The 25,080-nt window shown below is 42.7% G+C and overlaps 1 protein-coding gene across 2 annotated transcripts in view; it reads left to right on the forward strand.

Annotated features, from left to right (window-relative positions):
- The window catches only part of LOC120835433 (metabotropic glutamate receptor 4), a 77,693-nt gene that overhangs the window by 15,132 nt on the left and 37,481 nt on the right, over positions 1-25,080 (forward strand). For both annotated transcript variants that reach the window (XM_078092858.1, XM_078092857.1), the window contains exon 2: positions 18,769-18,985. In XM_078092858.1, coding sequence (XP_077948984.1) covers positions 18,769-18,985 — 217 coding nt within the window. The remainder of the gene's footprint in view (positions 1-18,768; positions 18,986-25,080) is intronic.

Below are 25,080 nucleotides of genomic sequence, written 5' to 3' on the forward strand. Positions count from 1 at the left end.
GAGCGCTGAAGCGGGTGTCTGATGCAGACCGCCGTATTACAGAGATTGATGGCATTTGTTGAACCGTAGCTTCTGCTGTGAAATAATAAAAGTCTGGCGTGTCAGCCGGGGTGTTATTTGAAATACGCCCCTTCTGGGAGAGATTCGTCTTATTTCCCTCTCTATTTGTAAGGTTTTGGAGAACCGATCGTAGTTTTTTCTAATTAATCTTTCCTGCTTTGAAGGGGTCAGTGTGTTTTCCTTCTCCGGCCTTCATCGGGGGCAATGCAATTCTCTCTCTCCTCCACATATCACAGGCTCGGGGGCTGAAATCTGATGATGAGCAGAGAATGTGGTCTTCTAAAGGAACTCCGCTGGGAATTCATGAAAAATGCATGAGTGCCGGCTGCACATGGATGCTTTCTTAAGCTGAGGCTCGGAAAATGTGACAGTGACAAACAGTGGTCCGATATGTCACTGCTACTTCACGCAGGAGGAGTATTTCAACGGATGTGTGGGTGGGTTGTGTGATTATATGTGTTTAGTTTCTCCGTGAAATCTTGTGGAACATGTTGACTATAACGCAAAGCCGTGATTGTGACCTGAGACCGAAGAGAAATTCACCCCTTTCCTTTTTTAAATGGTGCAGCCCCTGCAGTGCCATGTTATTGTATAGATAAAGAACGACGATGGAGCGTATCCCCCAAATGGAGATCAACTGTCAGTGACAGACTGTGAAGATGGGATCTGCTGTAATCCTCAGTGACACATGTTGCTCTGTATTCCCCCAGTGAAGCTCAGCCGATTAAAGAATTCCTTTATGAAACACGACCAATAAATCTTGAAGCCCCTTACCTTTATTCGCCAAAACAGGGGCCTCTGAATCAAATTGGGCGATTGAAGTATGAAACGAGGCAATAAATTAATTCCTGTAACACCGTTTTGTGGTCACGGTTATCAAAGGGGTGACACGGCGGGGGAGGGAAGGGAGGGGGGGAGGGCTGATAAGCCAGGGTCTCACATGAAAGACGTGAACAGCTAACAGGCCGATATTAGTTCGATTTCTCCTCTAATGCTGATAGTCATGGTCTATTTTCAAACCAGAGCTGATAACGCTGCTCCTGCATGTTTGGTTTTTTAAAATCAAACGGGAGGCGGAGGAAAGCTGAATCGGAGGAGGAAGGAAGGAGTTAGCGTGAGTAAGTGAAATGAATGAAACAAGAAGGACATTCTCGACTCTCGTTTTAGTGAAACAAGAGCGAGTTAGTGAGGTGAAAAGAGTAAAATGAAGCCAATGTGATGAAATAAGAAAGAAGAGATTAAGAGTTAGCCGAGTCAAATGCAAGCATTAAACTTTTGCCAAAGGGGGGAAAAAAAAGGCGGTGTTTTTTTTATCAGCTGGGGAAAAAGCACCATGATTAGAATTTTTGACTTTTTAAGAGTTTTTTGAACTCCGCATAATCCTTATTATTTTGGGTTTGATTTTGGCTGGGCGTTGCCGTGCATTCGCTCACGCCCAAAGCTCGCTCGGTAATGGATTTTGAAACCCCATTTTTGGTGACTCATCCCTGCTCGGTGGACAGGAAAAGAAGGTCACATTAAAAGAGGATTTACACGATGCTATCCGCACAACTATCCGTTCTAGAGCCATTGTGGCAGATTTTGAAAGGCACATAAATGCTTTTGGAGAAACATAAAAAAAAAAATGCATCAGAGACAAAATGATTAAGGATTCGGTGGCAGAAACATTTTGCCATCTTGTCTTTTAGTATTTGTCCGTGAAGTGTTTACCATTTTGTTACGAGGGCGAACGCATGATGTCACATAACTGCCTTCAGGGATTTAAATTCCTGCCCCCCCCCCCCCCCCTAAAAATGAATCTTCGTGCACCCTGAGCCCTTCCTTGTTGCTGTCAAAGTCTGTGTGGCTGCCTATCACTCTCAGAGTAACAGAAGAAGCGTTCGATGGTGCAGCAGGGAACACCACCGCAAAATGACAGGTTCTCACCCCGTCGAGCTCAAAGTTTGCACAATGTTATAGCGTTCGTCAAATGGTGATACAAAGATTTACGTCCCAGGTGGCCCTGTTCACAACATTGGACGTACTTGTAATATCAGGCAGCACATGAAAGACACTGCTCTATTCCAGGCTGGTGTTATTCCATATAGGCGAGCCGTTGATGAGAGCTGTCTAATTGAAACAGCGAGTTGAGCGAGGGATCGATGCGCTACGGCGATGCGGGGAGCTCTCCTCGCGCCAGTCATATTATTAGATCAGACCCTTTTGCTTTTGATTGATCTCTTCCATTTAAAAACGGTCAGTCCTCGGATCGATGGCTGTGCCGCTACAGCCGAAAGCAGCAGAAGGCCTGAAAACGCCGGCACGCGGCCATCACCCCCCCCCGGGAAACCCGCACCTCATCCCGTCCCGATGCTGAGCGCCACGATCGGCATCTACAAGCTCGCCCCTGCACAGTTTATTTTATCTCCCGGTAAGCCTCTGTCAAAAATAATTATGAAGCAGTGTTTCTTTAATGGCGCCTGTCAGATGAGAATACAAAAGAGCCTTTCACTCAAAGGGTCCTCACTGTATTCCCATCTGATCTTTCCACAGTGCCTTTCTAAAGACGTGGGGCTTGACAGTGAGGGGAGGAGGGCGAGCTAAGCAGAGCTAAGTGCCCCTCTCTAATTCTCTGAGCCCGAATCTCTCGACGTAGCCTGCTGGAGCTGGTGGGTGTAGCCGTATGAACCCAAAGGGCTGAATGAACTGTAATGAGATTAGTAACTACAGTGCGCTTCGTGGGGCCGAATGGCTGGTATTGAATATCCTCTGTGAGCTGATCCTGCTGCTGAGCTCAGGCTAAGTGTATGTAACCTGTGAGAGCGTAATCTTAAAAATGAAGAAACTCCTCGGCGTATACGTGTATAAGCTTCAGCGTGTGCAGAACATGAAAGTATGTTGTTTCTATTTAGGCAGAATGTGGTGCACAATAGACGGGAAGGGAGCAGCTAAAGAGACGGATGATTTCATCTGTAGTTGTGTTCAATTGGTCCATTACCAAGGGTCTGTGTTGTAATGCTATAATAACGTGACTGTATCACATTCTCGACACGAGCGATATTTTAAAAGATTGCCTTGAGCAAATCCTGCTAATGTTATAATCTTTTATGTAATCTTAACCCAATACCTCAAACACATCGTGATAGCCTCCGTTATTTAGTTCCAGCTGTGCTGCCCTCCGACAATTAACGTTGCATTTTTGAGGCATCTGTACCAAACACTGAAGCTGTCTGAGTCTGAAGAAGATACAGATGTTGTGCCTCCTGGAATTTGAAACCGGCAGCCGGCCATGTTGCCGTTGTGTGGTTTTATGTAGACATATTTGACCAGTTAGTTACTTAGCAACTTGGCTAATATGGCGTGGACACGCCCACTAAGGATTTAGTGACAGGAGATATGTAAGTATGGAGGTTTGAAGGTAAGCTAATATTAAATCCTTCTGCTGACTGTGTGCATGTCTCCATGGGACTGAATCATCACGGTTTGATTCCATCTTTAAGCATTCCTCTTCCGTTACGCTCTCCGGATGGAATTTTGATCCGATATTTGGGTTTTCAGAAACTCTGTGGTTCTCACACTGCATTCTTTCTACCCTTGAATTAATCCTCATGAAAAGTTAATGCATTCTCATATACAAGCGGAGAAAAGATTACCAGCGGACAAAGAGGGAATACAAGCAACACTCTTTCCTCAGTGATCTTTCATTTCCTTAAAGCCAGTAAATGAAAAAAATGAAAATGGAAGCGAAAGTACCATTTTGATCCATCTTCTCCTTATTAAATCGGAAACTTAAAGTTCAGCTTCCGAAAGGAGCTTTTTGTGTTTCCTAGACTAATCATTCAGACAGGCCGAGCAGGAGAAATCCACGGTCATCCTTGTTGCTGCCGGGCCTCATTGGAACCCTTCTCCAGGTCCTGTAATTAACGGCAAAGGAACAGAAACGCCCTCGCTGCTTTCAACTGGGTATCATGGCCACTTTCAATGTTCATTAGGATAATTGTCCCTCTCGTCACGCCGGATGACGTGGGATCCAGGGTGGGCTTAGATCATCCATATCCTCTATACCCAATTAATTCCTTAAAGTAACGTTAAATATAACTAATTGTGGTATTATTATCATTACAGAACTTTAGCCAATTTGCTTAAGCTCCTTATTGAATAGCGTATTTTTCATAAGCTGGCTTCTCCACTTGTGGCAAAGTAATTGCTCACCCTGTGATCCGCGGTGCGATCGCTAATGAGCTTATGAAAATCATAAGTTCCTGACAGAAACAACGCTGATTGTTAATGAACGGACCCCGAGCTGAATTGGGAGATGAAATTAAATATGAGGATAAGTCTGGATTCTTTCTGTCACAGCGGACAATCAGCTAATCCCCTCTGCCCCCCACCCCATCCCGCTCCCACAACATGGTGGAGGGAGAGAAGAGACAATAACAGTAATTGGTGGGCAGGGTCGGGTTCGGGGGCGGTTTGCGAGTGCCGGTCTGCATAATTAGGTGGAGTAATAAGGTTGTAGTAATCACTCACACAAAAGAGTAACAGAGGCTTGGAGGCATCTCCTAAATGATGCAGCCAAAGTAAGACCAACGTTAAACTAAAATGTCTTTTATTCATTTTTTAAGAATAAACGGTGCCGTTATAATCGATCAATCAAGCAACGGCAACAGTATGTGATTGATTTCATTCTTATACTTGGACTTCAGCTCTAAGTAGCATATTTTTATTTGGGGCCACAGACATAACAAGCACGACTTTAACTTTTGACTTTAACACATTAAAAACTCATCTGGCAAACGTGTTTATATCAGTATTCATCTGAGGTTGTGTTTCTGACTAATTCAAGTTGAATATTTTTTTTAATTTTTTTTTTACCTCTGTCAGCTCAGGAGCTGAACCTTCTTGTGCAAGGACTGAATCCAAACTTTGTGGACAGGGCGGAATCTTTTGCAACATGTCCAGTTCAATACCCATCCTAACATCCTGATTATGAAAAGATTAAATTTGAACTCACTTTATTCTGCCTGCCAGATCTAATTAGTCCTGGGTCTCATGGCTCTGTGCGTGGATACTTTTCTTATCTTCCTCCTCTTCACTTTCGTTTTCTTCCTGTCAGCGAGCGACTGCTGCCAGCCTTCTGTGACCCTGCCGGCCACCATACTGTTATGATCATTCCTCCGACCCGTCCTGTGAACGGCCCGTCCCCCCCACCGTGTGCCCGCCTGCCCCAGCCTACTGATCAGAGAGAGCCCCCCCCCCCGTGCCAGAAAGGGAGCGTCCCGGGGCGCCGTGCCAGGGCTATTTGAGGGTTGCCGTGGCAGCGTGGATTTATTTATCCTGCATGGATTCATATTCAGTCTGTCGTGCTGTATTTGAATCTGTTGCACGTGGGTCCTTTCAAGGAGAAGGATCCCTCCCATGTTTGCTCTCCCTCAGGTGTCCTACCTGGGAGGACAGGGCAAGTCGTCTATTGTCCTTTATGGTGAATTTGTGACTGGAATACAATAATAATGCAATTACTCCACTTGACACGCAACGACCTGCAGGGTCTGCTGAGTGCAGTTCTTTGTTTTGTAGCCTCATTCGAACGGTTCATGATGCAAATAATCAGAGAGAGTGGAAGAAAATCTAAAGTCGCACATCTCGACACGTCTGTGAAGAGACTGAACGTCAAACTAAACCCGTTAATTACTTTGTTAATTCCGACTCGAAGCGTGATGGAAGAATCCCGTGAGAAATAAGCCCTACCTTTCTAAAGAGGAGGAGTGGGATTTCATGGAGGAAGCTCACTGCTCAGAGGCTTCTGTTTGAATGACTCGCTGTGACCAATAGCATTTTCTCCAGCTGTTGCATTCTCTAGCTTATTCTTGGGGGCAGGGAGACCATCTTACCGACTTGCCAATAAAATGTCGGTTGCCAGTGGAAAAGAGCAGGAACTGCCAATTGGTTTTACCTTATCTACCTTAAACATGCCTCTGCTGCCGACTTCATGCTTCTTTCCATTTCCTTTTCTTTGCACTTTTCCATTGTTTTTTTCACCCCATCCTGCCTCTGCACATGCACATAGAGGATTTAATAAATTACTGAAAATAAGTCCTCAAGCTGGAGCTTTCAAAACAAGTAACTTTGCAACTCATGAAGAGTTGTATAATTATTCATTTAAACATTTCATCAAAACAATCCTGACCGGTTTGATTTGATATTGTCTCTTTACTATCCCACAACAACGGAGTTGTATAGTTTAAACTGCATATAATTAAGTGTTTGTACAGTATTTGACAGGGACTGGATACCTCCTTACTTACTGGAGACAGGAGAGGAGGCCAAGGGAGGTACAACTGGTCCCCAAGTGCCCCTCAAAAGCAGGACTCAAAAACAATTTGGGAAATATAGACGACAAAGCCTGGCCAGGGAATTAATCGCAAAGGGTCTGATTGAAAGCTTGCGTTAGGGAGGCTGAAGCAATCAAAGGACTTGTGTGTTTCGAGACAAAGGAGGTCATGTTGAGAGCATTGTGAATCCGGCATCCTGATCCACCATTCAAAGGCAGCTCTTATCTTTTGTTGGGGCAGGTCGCCGGTGTTTATCCCTCTGAGATGTTGCCCCTCCATCTGCTTCGAAGTGCAACAGTCCTTGTTGCTTCAGCAGCATCTCGTTTAATTACCCATTTGATATACTGTTGCATTGTAATGATGCAAACTTAATATTTTGAAGAAAGTCGTTTTGGGGGTTGAGGCAAACCGAAAAGGATGAGGTGGCAGGTTTGCTGGGGAAACAACCCAGTAATTAAGGAGCCGTCTGTCGGCTCCACATTCTGCCAAGATGCCAATTAGCAAAGGCGCAGGACACCTGCTTGCTCACATAGCAGCGTATTAAGGTTTTCCTCAAACAAATACATGTCAGGCACCCTACAATCATAACATTTTGACAACCTATCGATAGTCCAATTAGTTAGTTGCTTAATAGTAAGATTCTCCAGAAAGAATTATGCAAAAGCTACACTTTTAATTGTTTTTTTATATAATCATAAATTTTTTGAAAATTCACATCATTCACAAAATCTGTAAATTATTGACTTACACAATCTTAGTGAACGCAAACAATCGAGGGCAAAGTGAAGCAAAGTGAAGCTGAGAGGGCAGCGGATGACCTAAATGTAGGATGGCAGAATCATATCTCCAAATAGATGCTAACGCTTCGGTCTGTCGGGTTTGTAAATAGGCAATATTGTCGGTTAATGGTCGCCGCATCCAAGTCGTAAAGTGCTAATAACTCAGCGTTGTGTTTTCAAAAAAATCAATGTTTTTTTTTGTTGTGCCATTTTGCCCATTTTGCTTTCAATGGATTGAGACTGGTTAGAAGGAAGGAAGGGGTGGGGCGAGGGGGAGTTGGTGCCACAGGTCAGACTTTCCTTCCCACCCGGTTTTCCACCTCGTGACCCCTCAAATCATATAGGTGAGCACCCAGCACCAATCATCACATTTAAGTAGGAGCTGTTTTTTCCTTTTCTCCAAGTCAAGCACATTAACCCCCCCGGCACCGCTTTCAACTACAGGCACAATTAATAATTTAGGAACCCCCGAAATAATCAATAATTGAGCCGCTTATTCACGGAAACCAAAAAAAGGGGGAGCAAGCAGGGAGAGAGTCAGTAAATAGCTCTGCAATACGCATCACGAGCTGACAGGGAAGCCCCATCTTCAGACTGCAGATAGGACTAAACCAGTTACTGCATTACAACGTGGGAGTTATATCTTCTGCGGTTTGATTCCCCCGGTGGGAAGACAGATATGTGGTATGGATAATTGGGCTGGCGATAACTGTCAGAAGAGCACTTGGTTCGACGGCTCAGTTAAGGCTATCTAAATAAATTTCCCTCCTCTGCATACTTTTCAAAAACGTTTTTTTTTTTTTTAAATAGCATATTATGTCTTAGATTCACATTGTCCTGATTTGAAGTTAACATTTTCTGTGCTTCAGTGTGTTTTATTGTGTAGCAGGATACAAGCACGAGTACTCTTAGATCTCTCACCTACCACTTCATTACAATCAGGACCAAAGCTGCTCAAGAGCACTATTTAGGGAAAGACTGCAAGTCTCCCTCCAACAGCTTGGGATTTTTAAAAGTATTTTTGTTGCATCTCTCCTCGGCTCCGCAGATGCCGCGCGCACACTGTTAACAACTGAAGTGCTGCTGCCATCAGCAACTTGCATACTAATGCGAATCATGGGAAGAACTTTTATTATTGCATTCCCAATTTATTCCCCGTTAACAGCTAGCAGCCACGCATCCCATGAAAAAAAGGAAAGAGGTAGAAAAAGAAAGAAACCGTATTATTCTCAACGCTCTGCCTGAACGCGCTCGTACTAAGTGACACATTTACATTTGAGAGGAATTCTGGACAGCGCTTTGCTAATTAATTCATTTGTAATGTATTCTGCGATGAATTAGCAGCGGGTAGTTTTTGAACCGTACTTATAGGAGGAAGTGGTGGTGCGTAAATGGCAGCATCGCCCTGCACGTTTCTTTGTGTGATTTTGTTAAAAATAGGAAACTTGAGCTGATGTTCTGAAATGAGGTGCGTTCAGCTTCACGCGTATAGTAATGCAAACATCACCGAATGTTATCATGGTTCGAACTTCTAACAAGGCCACTGCAAAGTGATTTATCTCATTGACCAGAAGGAGAAAAACAATACATTTCCTAAATACAACCAAACGCAATGTGAGTCACACACCTTGAAGCATGACAAACACACCCGCTGGTTGTTCTTATGAGATTCATTTTAGACAATTTATTTTCCTTGACTACGCGAGGAACACTTCTGTCAGACCAAAGCAGCGTGTGCGTGGTTTGTGCACTGGGTTTGTCTGGACAATTTGTAGTTTTCCTCCAACGTCAGATTGACAAATATTGTATCTGCTGATGGTTTGTTCTTTTTAAATGTCGTAAAATAGAGGTAAATGCCTGTGACGGCTTCTTAAAGCCAAATGTGACGTCTTCAGGCGCCTTATCTTTGTCTGAACAACTACAGCTCATTTTCACCTACAAAATCTGTTGCACCTTAAAATGATTTGTGTTTACTATTAATAATATTTCCCATCCATCCTGTTTTTATATCTTGTAGAAATGCCAAAAATGTGTGACCATGTGACCTCAATGATTCACCAAATTCCTTAAAAGTCTACAGTTCATGATAATATGATATAATATAAATATATAATAAAGTGTAACTCGACTTGTTAGCGGAGTCATCCAACCGTGAATGATTGCATTTTTTTCTTTCACAATAGAAAACTGTCACTGTGGATCAATCATTGTGAAATATAAATACTGCATTCGCTTCACTCACTCTACATGTCAAATTTCCATAAGATAATTGATGTGAATGAATGCAAACTGTTTTTCTCAGTATGCGGCATGTGGACCTGGATCAAATTTGATCTTGCCTGGATTTTATTGAATGCCTTTATCAATAACCCCTGAGTAAAGACTAAACTCCTAACAGTCACACAGAACACACACAACAGCAGACCAGGGAAATGATTAATGCGCAATCATGCATGTTCACTCGTTTTTGCTTGCTTCCGCTGATAGAGGGTATGCCGATAATCTGTCAATGCTTGCAAGTCCAACAATGTGTAAGTAAAACAAAAGAGAGCTTTTCCTTTTTAGGAAATATTTTCAATTGTGTAACTAAATGTTTCCTCGGGGCACAGAGACCATTTTCCACATTGATCATTTCATTTTGTGATGAGTCAGCCTTGGGGAGCATCATCCCCGTGACACGTTGCCTCATCCAACGAGAGCTCCTATGAGCTGACAGCTGCTTCAGGGTTAACGGATGATCTGGTTGGAAATGGTTGGAAGTCATCATCTTCACTTCACGTCCTCAACCACCAGCCTGGAGCTCTGATACAAATATTGAAAATGCGGGCAATCTCTTTTCTTTATTGACTCGCGCGTCTGACGAGAAGAGCATCCGCTCATGTGAAACAACCGTTTAGGCAAATGTAGAAAAAAAACAAAAACGGTCAAACGAGCTGGTGCAAATCTTTCTCTGTTATTGTGAAGCGGTGTGTGTGTGTGTGTGTTTCTGTGTGTGAGAGAGAGAGAGTGATGTCTTGCACCCGGGTCTCAATAACCCTCGCGTTTCCTCCGGAGCGAAATCAGACCCGGACGGATGGTGTGAGGATGGGTGATGCATCCGTGGGACCAGAGCAGGAGGAAATGAGACACACCGAGCCGCCGGATACGGTGCGAGAGCAAAATCCCCCTGTCGTCACAGCAGAGGAAACCCTCTTGTTTCCCCCTGCGTTCGCAAAGAAGATGCTGAAAAACTGTATCAGCTTATCAGTCTTCATCTGCGGCACAAGATTGTGAGGTTGTTGTTGTTTTTTTCGGGTCCCTGGAACAGCAGCCGGGCCTCTCTCGTGGCATCCAGGCACTCGAGTAAATTGTCTACTGAACTTGTGCGGCTCGAGTAGAAGGTCACTAAAGGTGCCGTCTTGTGTGCACACCGAGAGCAGAGGAGAGGAAGGAGACCTGCACAGCAGGGAGGCGATTCCTCACACACTTCCTCATGAGGTCTTTAACAGATGGAGGGTGCTATGTTTAGCACAAACAACACACAAGCTTTTTGTGTATTCAAAGGGCTCTGGGGGGAACCCATGTGACACAGTTTGGACTTTTAGCATGTTCTGTATTAATAGTGAATGCGTGCTTCATTTTTGTTGTTGTTGTTGTAGTAAAGTGTTAGTAGAGTTGTAACTCATATAGCGTGTTATATCAAAGTCTGTGATGAATGAAAAAGGCACACATCACTGATTCTACCAATTGTATTGGTGATATAAGGGACCATATCTTAAGGAACATAAACATGTTTCCAAAACATATTTTGATTAACTCGAATATAGATAATTGAATCTGATTTTTAAGGAGGAGCCTGTTTTTTTTAACTTCTTTCTTTTTTATACCGGCTGGAAATGGACACCACACTGTCCCTAGAATAAAGTCATATCTCCGAAAAGGAAGGGAAAGCCGATTTAATCAAAACGTGTGAGTGTTTTTCATGAAGAGGCGGATATTACAAAACTCCTGCGGTGGCCTAAGGTCACGTCGGTGGCGATCGAGAAAGCTCCCACCAACAGGGTTTAGAGATGGAATTAAAGGTGTTTTCATTAAATGTATCGGAATAAACACAGGCGGTTCAACCGGTCTGTTGGATCAGAAGGAGTCTCAAAGGTTTAGGATCACAGACCTCTTCATCGTCGGTCTGAGCTTCTCCTCTCTGGGTGAGATTTACATTTACATCTTTCAAAGGGTAAAAACGTATTTAATATCTCACCATCACCCTTTTGAATACTGGAATACTGCAATATGATATCTCACGCGAGGAGTTTTCCATACCATGAATGCACATGGTATGTGCATTCATGGTATGAAATGGTCTGATAATGTTTTTTTAGTGGCTTCAAACACACTTTAAGTTTCTTGTTGTCGCTCAACCTATTCTATTATGTTTTACGTAACTATGTGTCTCTACAGCATCTCTCCATTTAGTTCAAGTCCCTGTGAAGCAGAAGTTTTTGTATTTTGAGGGATCTTGATCAAATCAAATCTGTTGCATGTGATTGGATCGCTAAAAAGAGGAGGTCACTGCAGCATGCGTTGTGCATGTTGATGAAGATACTGTTGGCTATATATATATATATATTTATATATATGGACATATAAAGTGAAATAATTTAACACAGCAACACAGGTGATCTGTTCGGGACAGATTGAATGCAGATTTATACGTATTTATGCTCTGGCACTGATACATAATCAGTGACTTCTATGAACAGAAACAACTTTCACTTACAGGATGAAACATTAACCTACATTAGGTGTTACTGCACTGCGACAACTTAATTTATCCGTCATTATTGTATGAGTTAATTGACTCTTTTGAACAGCTCATTAGAAGCCTTTGAAAGTTTGAATAACATTTAAAAGTTCTTCAGCATATGAACTTTTTAAAGAGCTTTTTCCTCCAAAAATGAATAGCTTCAGATCGGGCATACGGTTTAAGTTTGTGGTCTAATGCGGGTAACATTTATTTCTAATCAATCTCAGGTCAAACACAACGCTCCGCCGAGTAACAGTAAGGTCATTGCTCTCATCAATTCCAAAAGGTTGACAACTTGTTGAGCTAATCTGAGCCACCAATCAATACCTGGAAAGTCCTCTGACCGAGAACACACATGCAACACGGCAACGGCAACACACCCCGAGTGTGCAGGGCGGCGATCCGGGTCGATGCTGTGCGATGGTCGAGCTCAGCTGGTCCGTGTGGATTTCAAAACAGTAAGTATTGGAGCATCGCTATATGTACAGAATGGCTTGAATGTAGATATAATACAATTTTAATGAATTAAGTTACAGCAAAACTTCAATATTTAATCCACGGATTTATATTGATTTGACCAGTTTACATTATTTAAGAACCAACGATCAAGGAGCCGGCAAGCAGCTGCCTGTTATTAGTGGGGAACATCTCAAGGTAACCTGTCAAGTTTTACACCATCCTTACTGGTCACATGACCAGCTTGTTCAACTGTTCATACAACCTTTATTTGAACTGAAGAGGTTCGATCGCATAATTAGAGCTGGAGTGGGCGCCGGAGAGACTTTGGTGCCCTGGAGCGATCTGCGTGATTGAAGCGGGATTTATGTCGGGCTCGGTGAAAGACAATGCGGGGTGGGTTCAATTCCGTCGGCTTTTCACTCGTCTCTCAATTCATTGGAATGTCAAAATACCGAAGGTCAGGTCTGAGCGATGGAAATATTATGAGAAGGTCCGAGGCGTGCTCCGGGATTTTATTGGCAGCCCCTCGGGGGTTGAGCATTTGGAGGTGGACAGTATGGACTCAGTGTGCTGCTGTAGCTGGACGGTGGCTCACATCAACACCTCCCAAAGTTCTTCCCCTGCTACTCCGCCACACTGTCACCACCTGACTAAATATGACCACATTTCTGTGGTGAAAAAAAGATGTATTTCTATAGAGCCGCAGACAGAAGGGGCTGCAACATGCAGCACGCGGCTTTACCCACGACGTGGGATGTAAAACCGATTCACCCAAAATAAAAAGAGCAAAGCTGATGGCTACAGATCGCAGAGTGGGAGTGAAGCACCAGATCACCTGGAAGTTGAGTGACACCATTAAATGAATGCAATAAAGGAACAACAGTGTTCCTGTAGACCCGGGTGGTTCTCCATTAGAAGTGTCTGTAGTCATTCTGTCTAACTTTGTTATGCAGGATTGCATAGTGCTACTTAATCTGTACTCTGCGACCATAAATTCCACAGGTTTTTAAGTAAAAACACAATGTTTTAGTAACAAACAACGAGTATCAACATTGCAAATGCCGAACACAAAACCTGCCAGAGCAGTTAATTCAATGTTGACCTAAACATTATGACTATGCATTTATACAATGGTGATAATGAATTTTATTTCCACTGCTATACTCATGGCACTGGTCCCGAGTTGTGGCCGAACGTCTCCATTGTCTTCCAGGACGTCGTCGTTCATTCCCTGCGCAGTGAAACTCTGTTTTCCTATATATCGTTACGCGGGAAATTGGTTTTCTATTCGTGAGGCTCCGCTATTTGCTGCTCCACTCACCCCGAGAGGAAGAAAGTGAAACTTTAATCTCCCCTCAGTGCCGACAGCAGCTGATAGCAATTAAGGAGAAGGCCTTGATACTGAAGGGGTGCGTTCGACCGAGGGAGCTGACGCGCATCCCTCCCTGCAAAATATAAACCACTTCTCTCCACGCAGCCGCTGTCCAGGCCCAAATTTCTTTTCAGGCCCTTAAATTGAATTAAGGAGCTGCGTGAATGAAATAATTCAGCGGGTCTCTATTGTCTGTTTCAGTGCCGACGTTGAGCACGTATTAAACTTTTTTTTTGTCATAGTTATTGTTGTTTTCATTAGAGGTTCCACTATCGCCGTGAGTGGCCATTACATAGCTAAACAACACAAATTAGACGTCATCATTTCAGTGAATTTAATCTACGTGAAGCTGGGGCAGAAAACTGCCGGTGTTATCTCTCCGTGAATGAAGTGAGTTCCCTGCAGTTTGGCCCGTTGACAAATACAGTATGATGATAATAAAAAAAGCAGCTGTTGCATCCAACACACACACACACACACACACACACACACACACAGCTCCTGCTTTGTGAGTGAGGGGCTTCTGCTCGGCGGCTCTCTGTCACAAAGTGAGACAAACCCTACCGTTGGTGGAGTAGAAAACCTTAAACTGTTTAGACGTTGGAGCCCGGCGGATGTTTTACTGTCTGATTAGCTCTGCTGCTTGTTTTCACATTAACGCAGCCCGACAATGCTGTGAAATGGCTTTTGCACAAAAATATAGGCTGTGCTGAGGAGAAAGACGGCAGGTGGCCTCCTGAGCAGTTTAATGCAGTTTTCTATTTTTCTCTCTCATAAAGGCATGACTATCGCCAACCAAATGTATCCATAACTTGTCACTTGAGATCATCCTAGCAAAAAGCTTGCTTGCTGCTTCTTCGTTTCACATTGTCAAAGTAGAACTGCTGTGTGTCTTCCCCCTGGACCACCACCGGTAAGTCAATGGAATATTGCGAAACCATTATCGGGACACGCCGTTGCATTGGAGTGTGAGTGCATCCTTCAACTCAAACTTCTAATGATTTCTCAGCCTTCATCGTCCCTTCGTCTTTGTTGTGTAATGTGAAAATCGAATCGGACTATTCAAATTGTTTGGCGTTATATTGTTGTTATCACATGTCCAGGTCCTGAAGGAAAACAGCTTGGCTGGCTGAAAACTGCATTCTTTTGTGCTGGAATAAGATTGCCAAGTAGTGGGGATAAACCCTGTTTACTCATCCATGTTTTCCATATACAGCGTGATTGAAGCAGATGCTCTGCTATTGCAACGCGCTGCAGGTTGCAAGGATCTGTCAGGTGCCTCGATTACAAATGCAAATATAGTCAGCGGTTTTGCATGACGGCATAATTTGCCCAGGAAAATACTTCACACTACACCCCGGGTCCCAACATTATCATCGTTAAGTTGATCCTAACCTGAACAGGATGCTGAACCAGCCAGGCGAGAGAGATGTGTGTGTGTGTGTGTTTGGCGCAAGACGGTCACTAAGAACTCCACCAGGCCAGGGGATGCAGCACAGTATTTCTATGTCTCATTATTGTTTTGGAGAGTGGCCAAGGACAATGGTAAAACTTTAAAACTTTAGAACAGGTTATTAAAGCTACTCGAGCTATTTGTGCTGCACTGGATTCCCAGAGAGTGTCGAGAATCAAATCCGAGGTGAAACAGGTGCTGCAGTAACCCAGTACACATTAAGACAGGCGAGGCACATTTCAACAACAAGGCAATTCAAAGTGCTTCACACATAACCATTAAAAACATCCAAACATAAACTGATTTATAACAGTTAAGGACATTGGTACATTGAAACATAATAGAAAAACAGTCATTAAAAGGATAAAAAATGTCTTTAAGAATTCTGACTTACAGAAACGGTCAATTAAAGGCAGCAGCAAACAGAAAAGTCTTTAATCTGGATTTAAAGGAGCTGAGGGACCTGCAGAATTCACATGACTAACTGCTTTTCTTGAGTGGCTTTAAATGTGTTTTTCCACATTGGGAAACATTCAGGTGGTAACAATGCAATATTCTGTTATTTATGAACACTTTTACATCGCTGCCAGCAAACAGCCGATTATCACCTTCACAGAAACTGATGCAGTGTCACAGAAATCTGGTATTCTTGTCAAAAATGTTTCTTTCTTGTCTAAAAGTCACATGGCGAGCAGAAGAACAAACTTCTACTCTCAACCCTTATTCGCTTTCTGTTGAAAGACCTCGTTCAAAAAAATGCACTCTTGAGATGCCGAGAGACGACAACATTGTGCTGACCTTGATACGTGAATCATGTTCTGCAAATGTTTTCTTATTAAAGAATTCCATTTATTCTTGATCATTTGGTGCAGTGCAGGTCCATTTTGTTCCTAATTTGTGAAGGAATATGAAAGAAGCAGCTGGATGAAGAGGAGGGCACACCAAGCCTGTAATTAGTAAGATTTTTAATGGCGATAACGTAATCAAACAATTACTTTGATTACAAGGACATTTTACAAAATGCATTTAAAGTGCTGACGGAAAGGCCTAAAGACCGAGATAGAAACATCACAGTAATGGAGAACAAGACAGTCAAAAGGCTCATGAAACATTTCTCAAGGAGCCTTTTAGTTACATGAAGTATGTATTATTCTTCCCTAAATAGCCTCTATCTGTTAGGCTTTCATAGGGGAACTCTTGAAATTCCAGCCCATGAATACACATTTCCATTATTTCAGAATGTATTCCATATCCCCGTTTTTCCCCTGCTGAGGCTCTCTTGGCGAATCATCTCCAGGTCCTTTTACTGAAGTGATTTACCTCGGGGACTTTTCATCACCGATCCTGCATAGAATGAGGTGAAGATACTAAAACTATTGGTTTGGTTCGGTTGCATTTAAAACCAAAGATAAACCAAACAGAATACGCAAGCTTTGTTCCTAATCCATAGTAAATGTGCATTATATGTACAACATCCTATATATAACTTAGTTCACAATCTATAAATATATTTTGAACTGTGTTGTGCTGGATAAACTTCACCACCAACAAGCAACAATTTTTTCTTGATACCGGTTCTCTATTTCCCTTTAGTGCATTGCATTATGGGAGAAAAGAGTAAATACAATTCAAAATGTGACTGTATCTATTATGCGTTCTGTCTCCTTTCAGTGTTCTTTATCTTATCACACTTTTACTATTGATAGGCTACGTTGAATAAATAAAAAACCTGCTTAATTAGTTCATAATATGGAATTTGGACAGAGTGACATTTTCAATCCAACATGAAACAAAACACACAAACTAGACAAACCCTAAAACAGCACGTAGCATAGAGTGAGTATCTATTACTATATTAAGTCAAAGACACAGAATATAAACAAGAAATGTGCATACTGTTCATTTGCTGTCTTACTGACCCAGAACACAATGTGGACTGTTGTTGTAAAATACAACGTTTCTTAGTGAAACCATCTCAGGATAGCAACTTTCATGCTGCTGTTTCCCTCCAAACCCGGCAGAAAAACCAACAGGGGACAAACAGGACCGGCTGTGTTCAGTTTTTCCAGAATCACTTGTCCCAGCATCCGCTATCCGCAATCCGCTGCTGCTCGTTGGTTGCTGGGGAGAGCCGGCAAAAGCAACCGCGGGAACTAAAAGCGCCGTCAATTCAAATCAACGCAATTTCTTTTTGCTCAATGTTTGACTCCTTTCCTTTTGTGCGTAAATGAAGAAGGGAGATTTGAACACGTGTGCTCTCAATGCCACATTTGTGCAATGAACATTTACTTGATGATGATAAGTTAATGTGTGTCTGTGTGTGTGTGTGTGTGTGTGTGATGGAGGGGGGTATCTGTTTCACAGGCTGCCAGTCTGGTGTCTGCGATAATGAAATGCTACATGCGGGAAAGAGTCCTCACGAGTGAAAACGTGGCTGTTTTTCCACGAGGATTATGTTTCAGCGTCTCCTCTTTTTGTTTAGGGACGCAACACAATGACGACAGTCCCTGGTCGAATGGGCATATCATCACTAGGAAAGTTCCGTGAGCATGTAAGGATACAAAATGCCGAAACACGACGACAACCACCACCAGAAAATCAAAATGATGGTCGCTGAAGACCGGCGTCGTGCCTCAGCTGACCTATTTATTTTCCGACTGACGCCTCTTATGTAACTTTGTGCTTTCTTCAGCACGCGCATCAGTAAATCTTTGGAGCAACAGAAGCCCGCCGTGACGAGAGACCTTGCGTTTACGAAGCTTCACTCTTTTAAAAGCTGCTCATCATCATGTACCCTGTCAAGATGCTACGGCCAAGCAGGCACATTCTGCTGGGTGTGAAACATGTGTTAAGACGTGTGAAGCAGGTGACCCCTACGCCTGAATCTGACGCGCTAATCCTCTGGGAGTGTGAACTCTCCAGCCCGCTGCGGCATTGGGAGGTGGGGAGGGGCCTTACCGGGTGGGGGGCGTTTAAAGACTCGGTGAGGGTTCAGGGGAATAAAGAATAGCGATTATTTAGTCTCGTCTCAAGGACTTGCATCTCAGCAAGATTCCATGTGTTCATCTCCACTACTGTTGCGTTGTGTGTTGTGTTCACTCGCATCTCCGTGGGAACAAAGTTGATGGCTTCAAACCATTTGTCACATTTTGAAACCGGCTTTGTCTTTGGTCTACAAAGCGCTCCATGTTTCAGAGCCTCATCCTGACCTCTCAGATTGGTCGGCTTTCTGTCCCTGGAGCTTTTAGCTAGTTTTGCAGTTAGTGAATTGCAATCAGTTCATTTTTCCCTGACTATTAATGTTGCGTTGTGTTTGTTTTACCGTTTAATCCGTTTAATGGTATTGAATCACACGTTTGTGTTTCGGTAGATCTTTGTCTCAAAGGTTTTCTTCCCCCTGTGTGAAGCATTTTGAAGTACCGTGTTGTTGAAAGGTGCAACGGAAGACAAATCGCTTCGCCCTTAAAACTTTCCTCTCCCCGTCCCGCCCCATTTTCCCCAGACGTTACGCCGGCGCTCCTGATGTCATCAATGTTCTCTCTCCCGTGCAGATACCCCAGGTGAGCTACGCCTCCACAGCCCCGGAGCTCAGCGACAACACCCGCTACGACTTCTTCTCCCGCGTTGTGCCTCCGGACACCTACCAGGCCCAGGCCATGGTGGACATTGTCAAGGCCATGCGCTGGAACTACGTCTCCACAGTGGCCTCGGAGGGGAACTACGGAGAAAGCGGCGTCGACGCCTTCATTCAGAAGTCCCGGGAGGACGGTAAGCACACCTGGCCTCATGTATCATCCCTGCGTGTCTAGCACCGGACCCGGAAGGGTTTTATGTCCTGCAGCCGTTGTGTATTTTAGAAAAATCGGTAAAGCTTATAAAAAAAAAAATCTGATACTTTAACTGGAAATCAAAATGACTTTTATTTGTTATTAAGCATTGAACAGACAGGCAGTTAAACTAATAAGGGATTGGGATGACAGTAATTCCTTGTGCTTCATTATTGCATGCTCACAAGGTTGTTATAATGGATCGACTGGTGGAAATGAAAGCTTTTTTTTTCAGTCACACTCTTTTTTCGTGTAGACGGTAGCAGTGTTTGGTTTCTTAAGACTGATTGTTTTTCGTCCCCTGGTCCAGAAATAAACTGCAGAAACCCATTTTCAGACCAACAAAGTGGATACTTCCTGTCTCAAAAAAATCACACAAAGCTGAACTATATATTTTCATTTCATAAAAGTTGAGTATCTAACAGAAGTTATCTGGTGAAGATGGAGATCAATGGGATTCTCACGTGGCTCTGTGTGCTCTGGATGTGTAAGGCCAAATTAGCTTTGACAACATTTTTAGTTGACGGAATGCCAGTATTGAATTTCTGAGTTTGTTTGGGAGTTTTATGTCATCAGGTGTTCGAAAATAGCTTGTAAGAAACCAGAAAATGGGCTTTTGGATTGAAGCCAAGTCTTTGAAAGTAGAAATAGCTTTCTCTCAAAAAACATTGATCCCAGCAACCCAAGAATAACCCCCAGATCTGAAAGACTTTAGTCTGTTTCAGAAATCAGCCCAGGGGCTTAATGTACAGGGTCAATAAGAAAAAAAAAGAAGGATGAAGATGAGGGTGAATTTGAGAAAAGTAACTTCTCTCCATAAGTGGAGCATGACCTTTCCGTTAGACTGCAGCAAAAGGGTCGGGATCCACTCCCATTTTCCCCCGATCCACAAAGTGACTGCTAAAAGATCTCCCCAGGAGTTTGAGTGTTTCGTTTGGCGAAGCACGAGTGTAATGAAAAAGGGATGGAACCTAATAGATGCTGAATTTTATGGAGTTTAATCATCGTAGAGTTCCGGCCAAGTTTGTTTTCAGCTCTGAGTGGATAACAATTTCTCTAATCAAACTTATCAAATCTTAGTAATTGAATGTTTTCCTGCCAATGCAATGGCTTTGAACCCTTAATTGAAATGTTTCCCACTAGTGGGCTTTTTCAGCATTAAGCCCGAAAATCCCTTTACTGTGCAAAGATTTTATGTTGATACATAAGGCCTTTTTTGTATATTCACTGTTATTTTGCTGCTGCACCAGCACTCTTACTTTGCCAGCGTTGTTTTGAGCAAAATGCGCCATGAAAAATGATCCAAGTCAGCTCCCAGCAGCCCCGGCAGCCCGGCATCCACCTGCTGGGGGTTGCACCAGCTCACCTCTCCCTTAAGAGGGCTAGCAAATATAACTGAGTACAATGTGGGGAAAAAAAGCAGATGATGAAAGGTAAATACGATTTCCAGGAGGGGGGGTCTCACAATCTTTGCTTTTGTATCTCAGAGTGCCTGGAGCAGGTAACCCGTTGGCCTCCGGGGCTCCGGTTCTTGGGGCATTTGAAGGCGAGCGGCTTCTCATCTCTCGTGCACTCACCCGGGATGTCAATCCTCCTAAAGGGAGTTATGAGACTAGATGCATAGAGATGGAGAAAGAAAACAAAACACTTCAGGAAAAAATCAGTTGTGTAAAAATGCAACTGAGCCGGTTGGCCTTCAAATACTAACTCAGAAGGTACCCTATTAGCAATGTAATACGTTGAAATAAATGTATAGTGTATATGATTTTACAGCCTCATCTTGACCCTTCTTTGCTTCCACACTTACAGAAGACGCTCAATGCACATCTTGTAATTCTATTTAAATGTTGAATAAATGAAAGCAAACAGCAGGAGAGTGGGCCCTTGAGTCAGCAAATAATTCAAATGGAACATCTCAAGTGATGTATTATATCCTGGCTGATATGAATCCAGTTCATTTCTTTACTTATCGTTCATTTCTTTACTTTCATAAGGCCTATTTTTCTGAAACACGCATTCAGTTTTCTAAAATGGAAAGTTCATGATGATCATCTTGGTGTCTAGTTTGGTATTCATGAACATGAAATGCTTTTTTGAGTGCAGCCTTTTGAAAACAAACAGGACACAGAGAGGATAATCAGGTTCGGGCAGAAGAAGATCAGAGAGTCCCATCTTTGACCGCAGACAGCTCCTCTGGCTACAGATGTTGATTACTTTGGAGCAGGGCCCAATAGATGTCATTAATCAAGTTAATGAAACACGATGTCAATAAGAAGCCTAACAGGATTCCCATGCAAAGCAACGGCCTCCCTTCAACATGGGAAACACTGCTAATAGAGCATCTGATGTCCCTATTCGACGGGTAAGCATTAGCCACAGAGTTGGGACGAATGTGGGGAAAGTAGAGGGAGGGAGAAGTTCTGCGTTGCTCCTGGGTGATTTATTTCTATATACATACACTATTAGACTGCATTGGAGTTATGCCTGGCAACAAAACGTGAAATATGAAGAGGGAGGTGGCGCCTAATTTATCACTTTATTACCTGATGCTTAAAAAGAAAAGTTTTTAGGTTCATCAGAAGTTGGTTTCTCTGAATAATTTATTAAGAAGGAAGCTGGCGATATTCTATATATTTCCTGTAGTCAGCAAATCCTGTGAAAAGACCAAAAGGTATAACTAAAAGGTATGTGTATATGGGTATGCGTATATGAAAAGCAAATGTCTCCACACAGAGAGACATTTCAACATCTGTATTCTAAATGGCTGCCGGGGGGAAACCGATCACATCACACTGATGTTCCTGTTTCCATCCACATGGCCTTTTGATCTCTGGTTCACACCTGTGTGTGTGCGTGTGTGTGTGTGTGGTGTGTCAGGCAGTTACAGCTTTATTTATTATTTGAGAGCTCGCAAAATGACCCCTGAGTGCCTCAGAAATGTTCCGTTGCAATTTGCTTCTGCAGTTACTTGTCATCGCTTAATTGGTCAGAGCGAACGGCTGAGTGATCGTCACTCATCTCTCCTCGCCTCCCACTCAGGGCCTGTCAGTGATGTAATGGTTATACGTCTCTTAATGCATGGATATCGTAAAGCCTATTTTCTCCAGCTAGTGTTGCTGCTTGAACTTTGATCTTTATTATAAGATACCCAATAGAAATATTATCTCCTGAGCTTTTCTTGAACTGAAAGGTAAAGACACAACATTTTCCCTTATTTTTTTCCCTTTATTTTGTAGTGTCTATAAGTCGGTGTGTCTGTTACTAAATATTAAAAAAAGGATTAAGTTGTGGGGGAGGTTACAAATGAATTGACCATGAATTACCCTGTGAGTGCTGCACAAACTGGCCGCAAAAAGCGACGCAAATTGGTAAAGATACGGCGGGTGGTGGCTGCTGAACTAATATACATAATTACTTGCAAAATAAAAAATAGATGAAAGGAGGATACTAACTGAAAGAGATCAATAACGCATTTGCTGCCAATCGATAGGCCGTTGTGTTGTCACGTGTCTAAAAGTGGAGCTGAAATGAGAGTTGTTGGGTGTCAGGTTGCACTCACCACCAGGAGACAATCAATAAACTGTACAAGAGGCATTAAAGCCTCACATTAAACATGTTTGTGGAACTTGATGAAGCAAAACTAATTCCGTTGTGTAATAGCTCCATATTTCTTATTTAAGAGTTTAAACAATGTTTCGAGAATGAAGGATGCCACCTGTTATCTTCCCTAATTATTAGGAAGGAAGAGATTTCAATTGTTCATGAAACAAGAATGTAAAGAAAATTGCTGATGCATCTAATCTGGATTACAACTGTGTAGCTAATCCACGCAGCTCTTCTTCATTTAAAAATATCTATCACTTTTTTTCATAAGGACACTAACATTAGTACTCTACAACACAACTGAAAACTACCAGCTCAATAATAGTTTATTAAATTACAGCTAGAACAAGTAAATAGTACCTATTACATTTTGGTCCGCGTAGAGAGATAACGAGTTGTAATTTTCGGCTGCCCACAGTTTTCAAAAGTTCAACTTAAAATGCATCACTTCGTCGTCATGACCTTTTTGCAGCATCTGTAGTTTTTTCCCTCTTTTACATATTTTACATCTAGATTACCACACCCAGTGTAGCCGGTGGCAGCGTGTAGTGTGCTGATTGAGCCATTGAGTTATTGATTCCCTCAGCAAAATCAAATCATTCCGTCAACAAAAGTGATACGATTTTGCAAAGAAGAGGATAATAGGATCCCACAAATGTTCACTAATGAAAAAGATTACATTCAGAGTAGGGGAGTGATCATTCAATGTTCTGTTTTTGTCACTCTTTTCACTTTCTTGACTTTGTACAATGGAAAAGATCTTTTGTGAACCGTATATAGATTTAATAATGTGTTTTTTAATGCAGTATCTGCATCCGAGCAGACGGTTTACAACGGCTCTGTTGTAAACCGTCTATAGTGTGTAAAGCAGCGCACAGCATGGAGCCCTGAATGGAGACCAGATAGAAGGCGAATGCATCTGTCAGCGCATTCCCCTTCAGAAATGTTCAGACTCGTTCCTGGTAATGAGCAGATGGAAGATGAAATTGTTTTGTCAGCTGCTCCTCTAATCGGATTCTCTATCCTGATACTCCCTTCCTAAGACAGAAGCTTTAGCTAAAAAACACATAAACATATATTTTAACTCCAATTTAGCGTATTTCAGGATAACACGGGAAGTGTTTTGATCTTGCCTTGAAGTTTATTTGGTTGTATTTTGAGTTTTCAGTTAAGCCAACAAAGGCATCGTGGAGCCAGCAACAACACCCTTTCCTTCAAAAAATAAGTAGCTTTCCACTTTGAGTGGTAATATTTTGATTCGAAACCCCCCCCCCCCCCCCCCTCTGTTGGTGTCATTGCCCCTGTCATATGTCAATCTGCAGTGATTATTATTGAAATGGTAATTATCTGTAATTAAAGTTTAAAGACGGTTGCAAATGAATATTGCGCAGACACGATTATTTGCACATCTGCTTAGAGACCCTGTTGTGTCCTTGGTCTCCTGCGACACCCCAAAAAAACAACCTTTTGCCCCGTTTCCATAATAATTTCATTACTCTGCAGTGCTCACCACTGTCAAAAAGTCCCAACAATTTCTTCAAAACTGTATGCTTCCTCTAATGGAACATAAATCCAATTTCATTCCTGCACGAGCACCTTGAAGGGTCAATTTGGGAGCGATGGTAAGGCACCCTTGTGTTAGCGCGGTAGCGAGACCACGATGGGGGAGGAATATGGGAAATTGTGCACCAACCCACCGGTGACTATACAGGACAATCTCCATACACAGTGTGCGGAAATTACCTGGATGTTCGGGACTGAATTGGACTTAAAAATAAATGAATGGATGCCGTGTTTTGGATGCAGCGTATGGTAATAGGCTGCACGGTGAGAGACAAATTGTGCCATTAGTCCAGATGAAATGCGGAAGGCTGAACATCCACAATTGATTGAAAGGAATGTCAATGCAATTATTGTCATTTGTGTCAAAAAGCATTCGTTTTTCTGACCACGGCTGCAGAACAAAGGTGTTCATCTAATCTTTTAATGTAGTGTGTGGGATTTTCCTCGAAGCGTTTGGTCCAACAATAAGCGCACAGCGTTTATTTAACAATATGTTGATCAATGTGTCTCTTAAAAAATCAAGTCTGTGTGCATTTCTGACCAACTGTGCATTCAAAAGCACATTGTATTGTATATACATTTTATTTGTTTGCTACAATTTAAAAGTCGAACATAATGCCCTTCATTTGCTCGGGCAGATTTCATACCCACCAAAGAGGGAGAGGAAACTGGCAGCTTTCTCTCTGAGGAACTTGAGCCAAAGACTTTGGCCAGCATTCGTGATTTCAGGTGTTACACTGGAGCCTTTTTGGGGATTCATGCGGGACGTGTGCAGGGGTTTTCTAATTTTATTGTCAACGAGGAATAGGGCAAGAGGGATTTAGCCTGGCGGGAATCACGAAATTCAATTTTGACACTGTGTCACTTTGA

This window comes from Gasterosteus aculeatus, chromosome 17 (assembly GCF_964276395.1).
Source record: "Gasterosteus aculeatus chromosome 17, fGasAcu3.hap1.1, whole genome shotgun sequence".
Classification (NCBI taxonomy): domain Eukaryota; kingdom Metazoa; phylum Chordata; class Actinopteri; order Perciformes; family Gasterosteidae; genus Gasterosteus; species Gasterosteus aculeatus.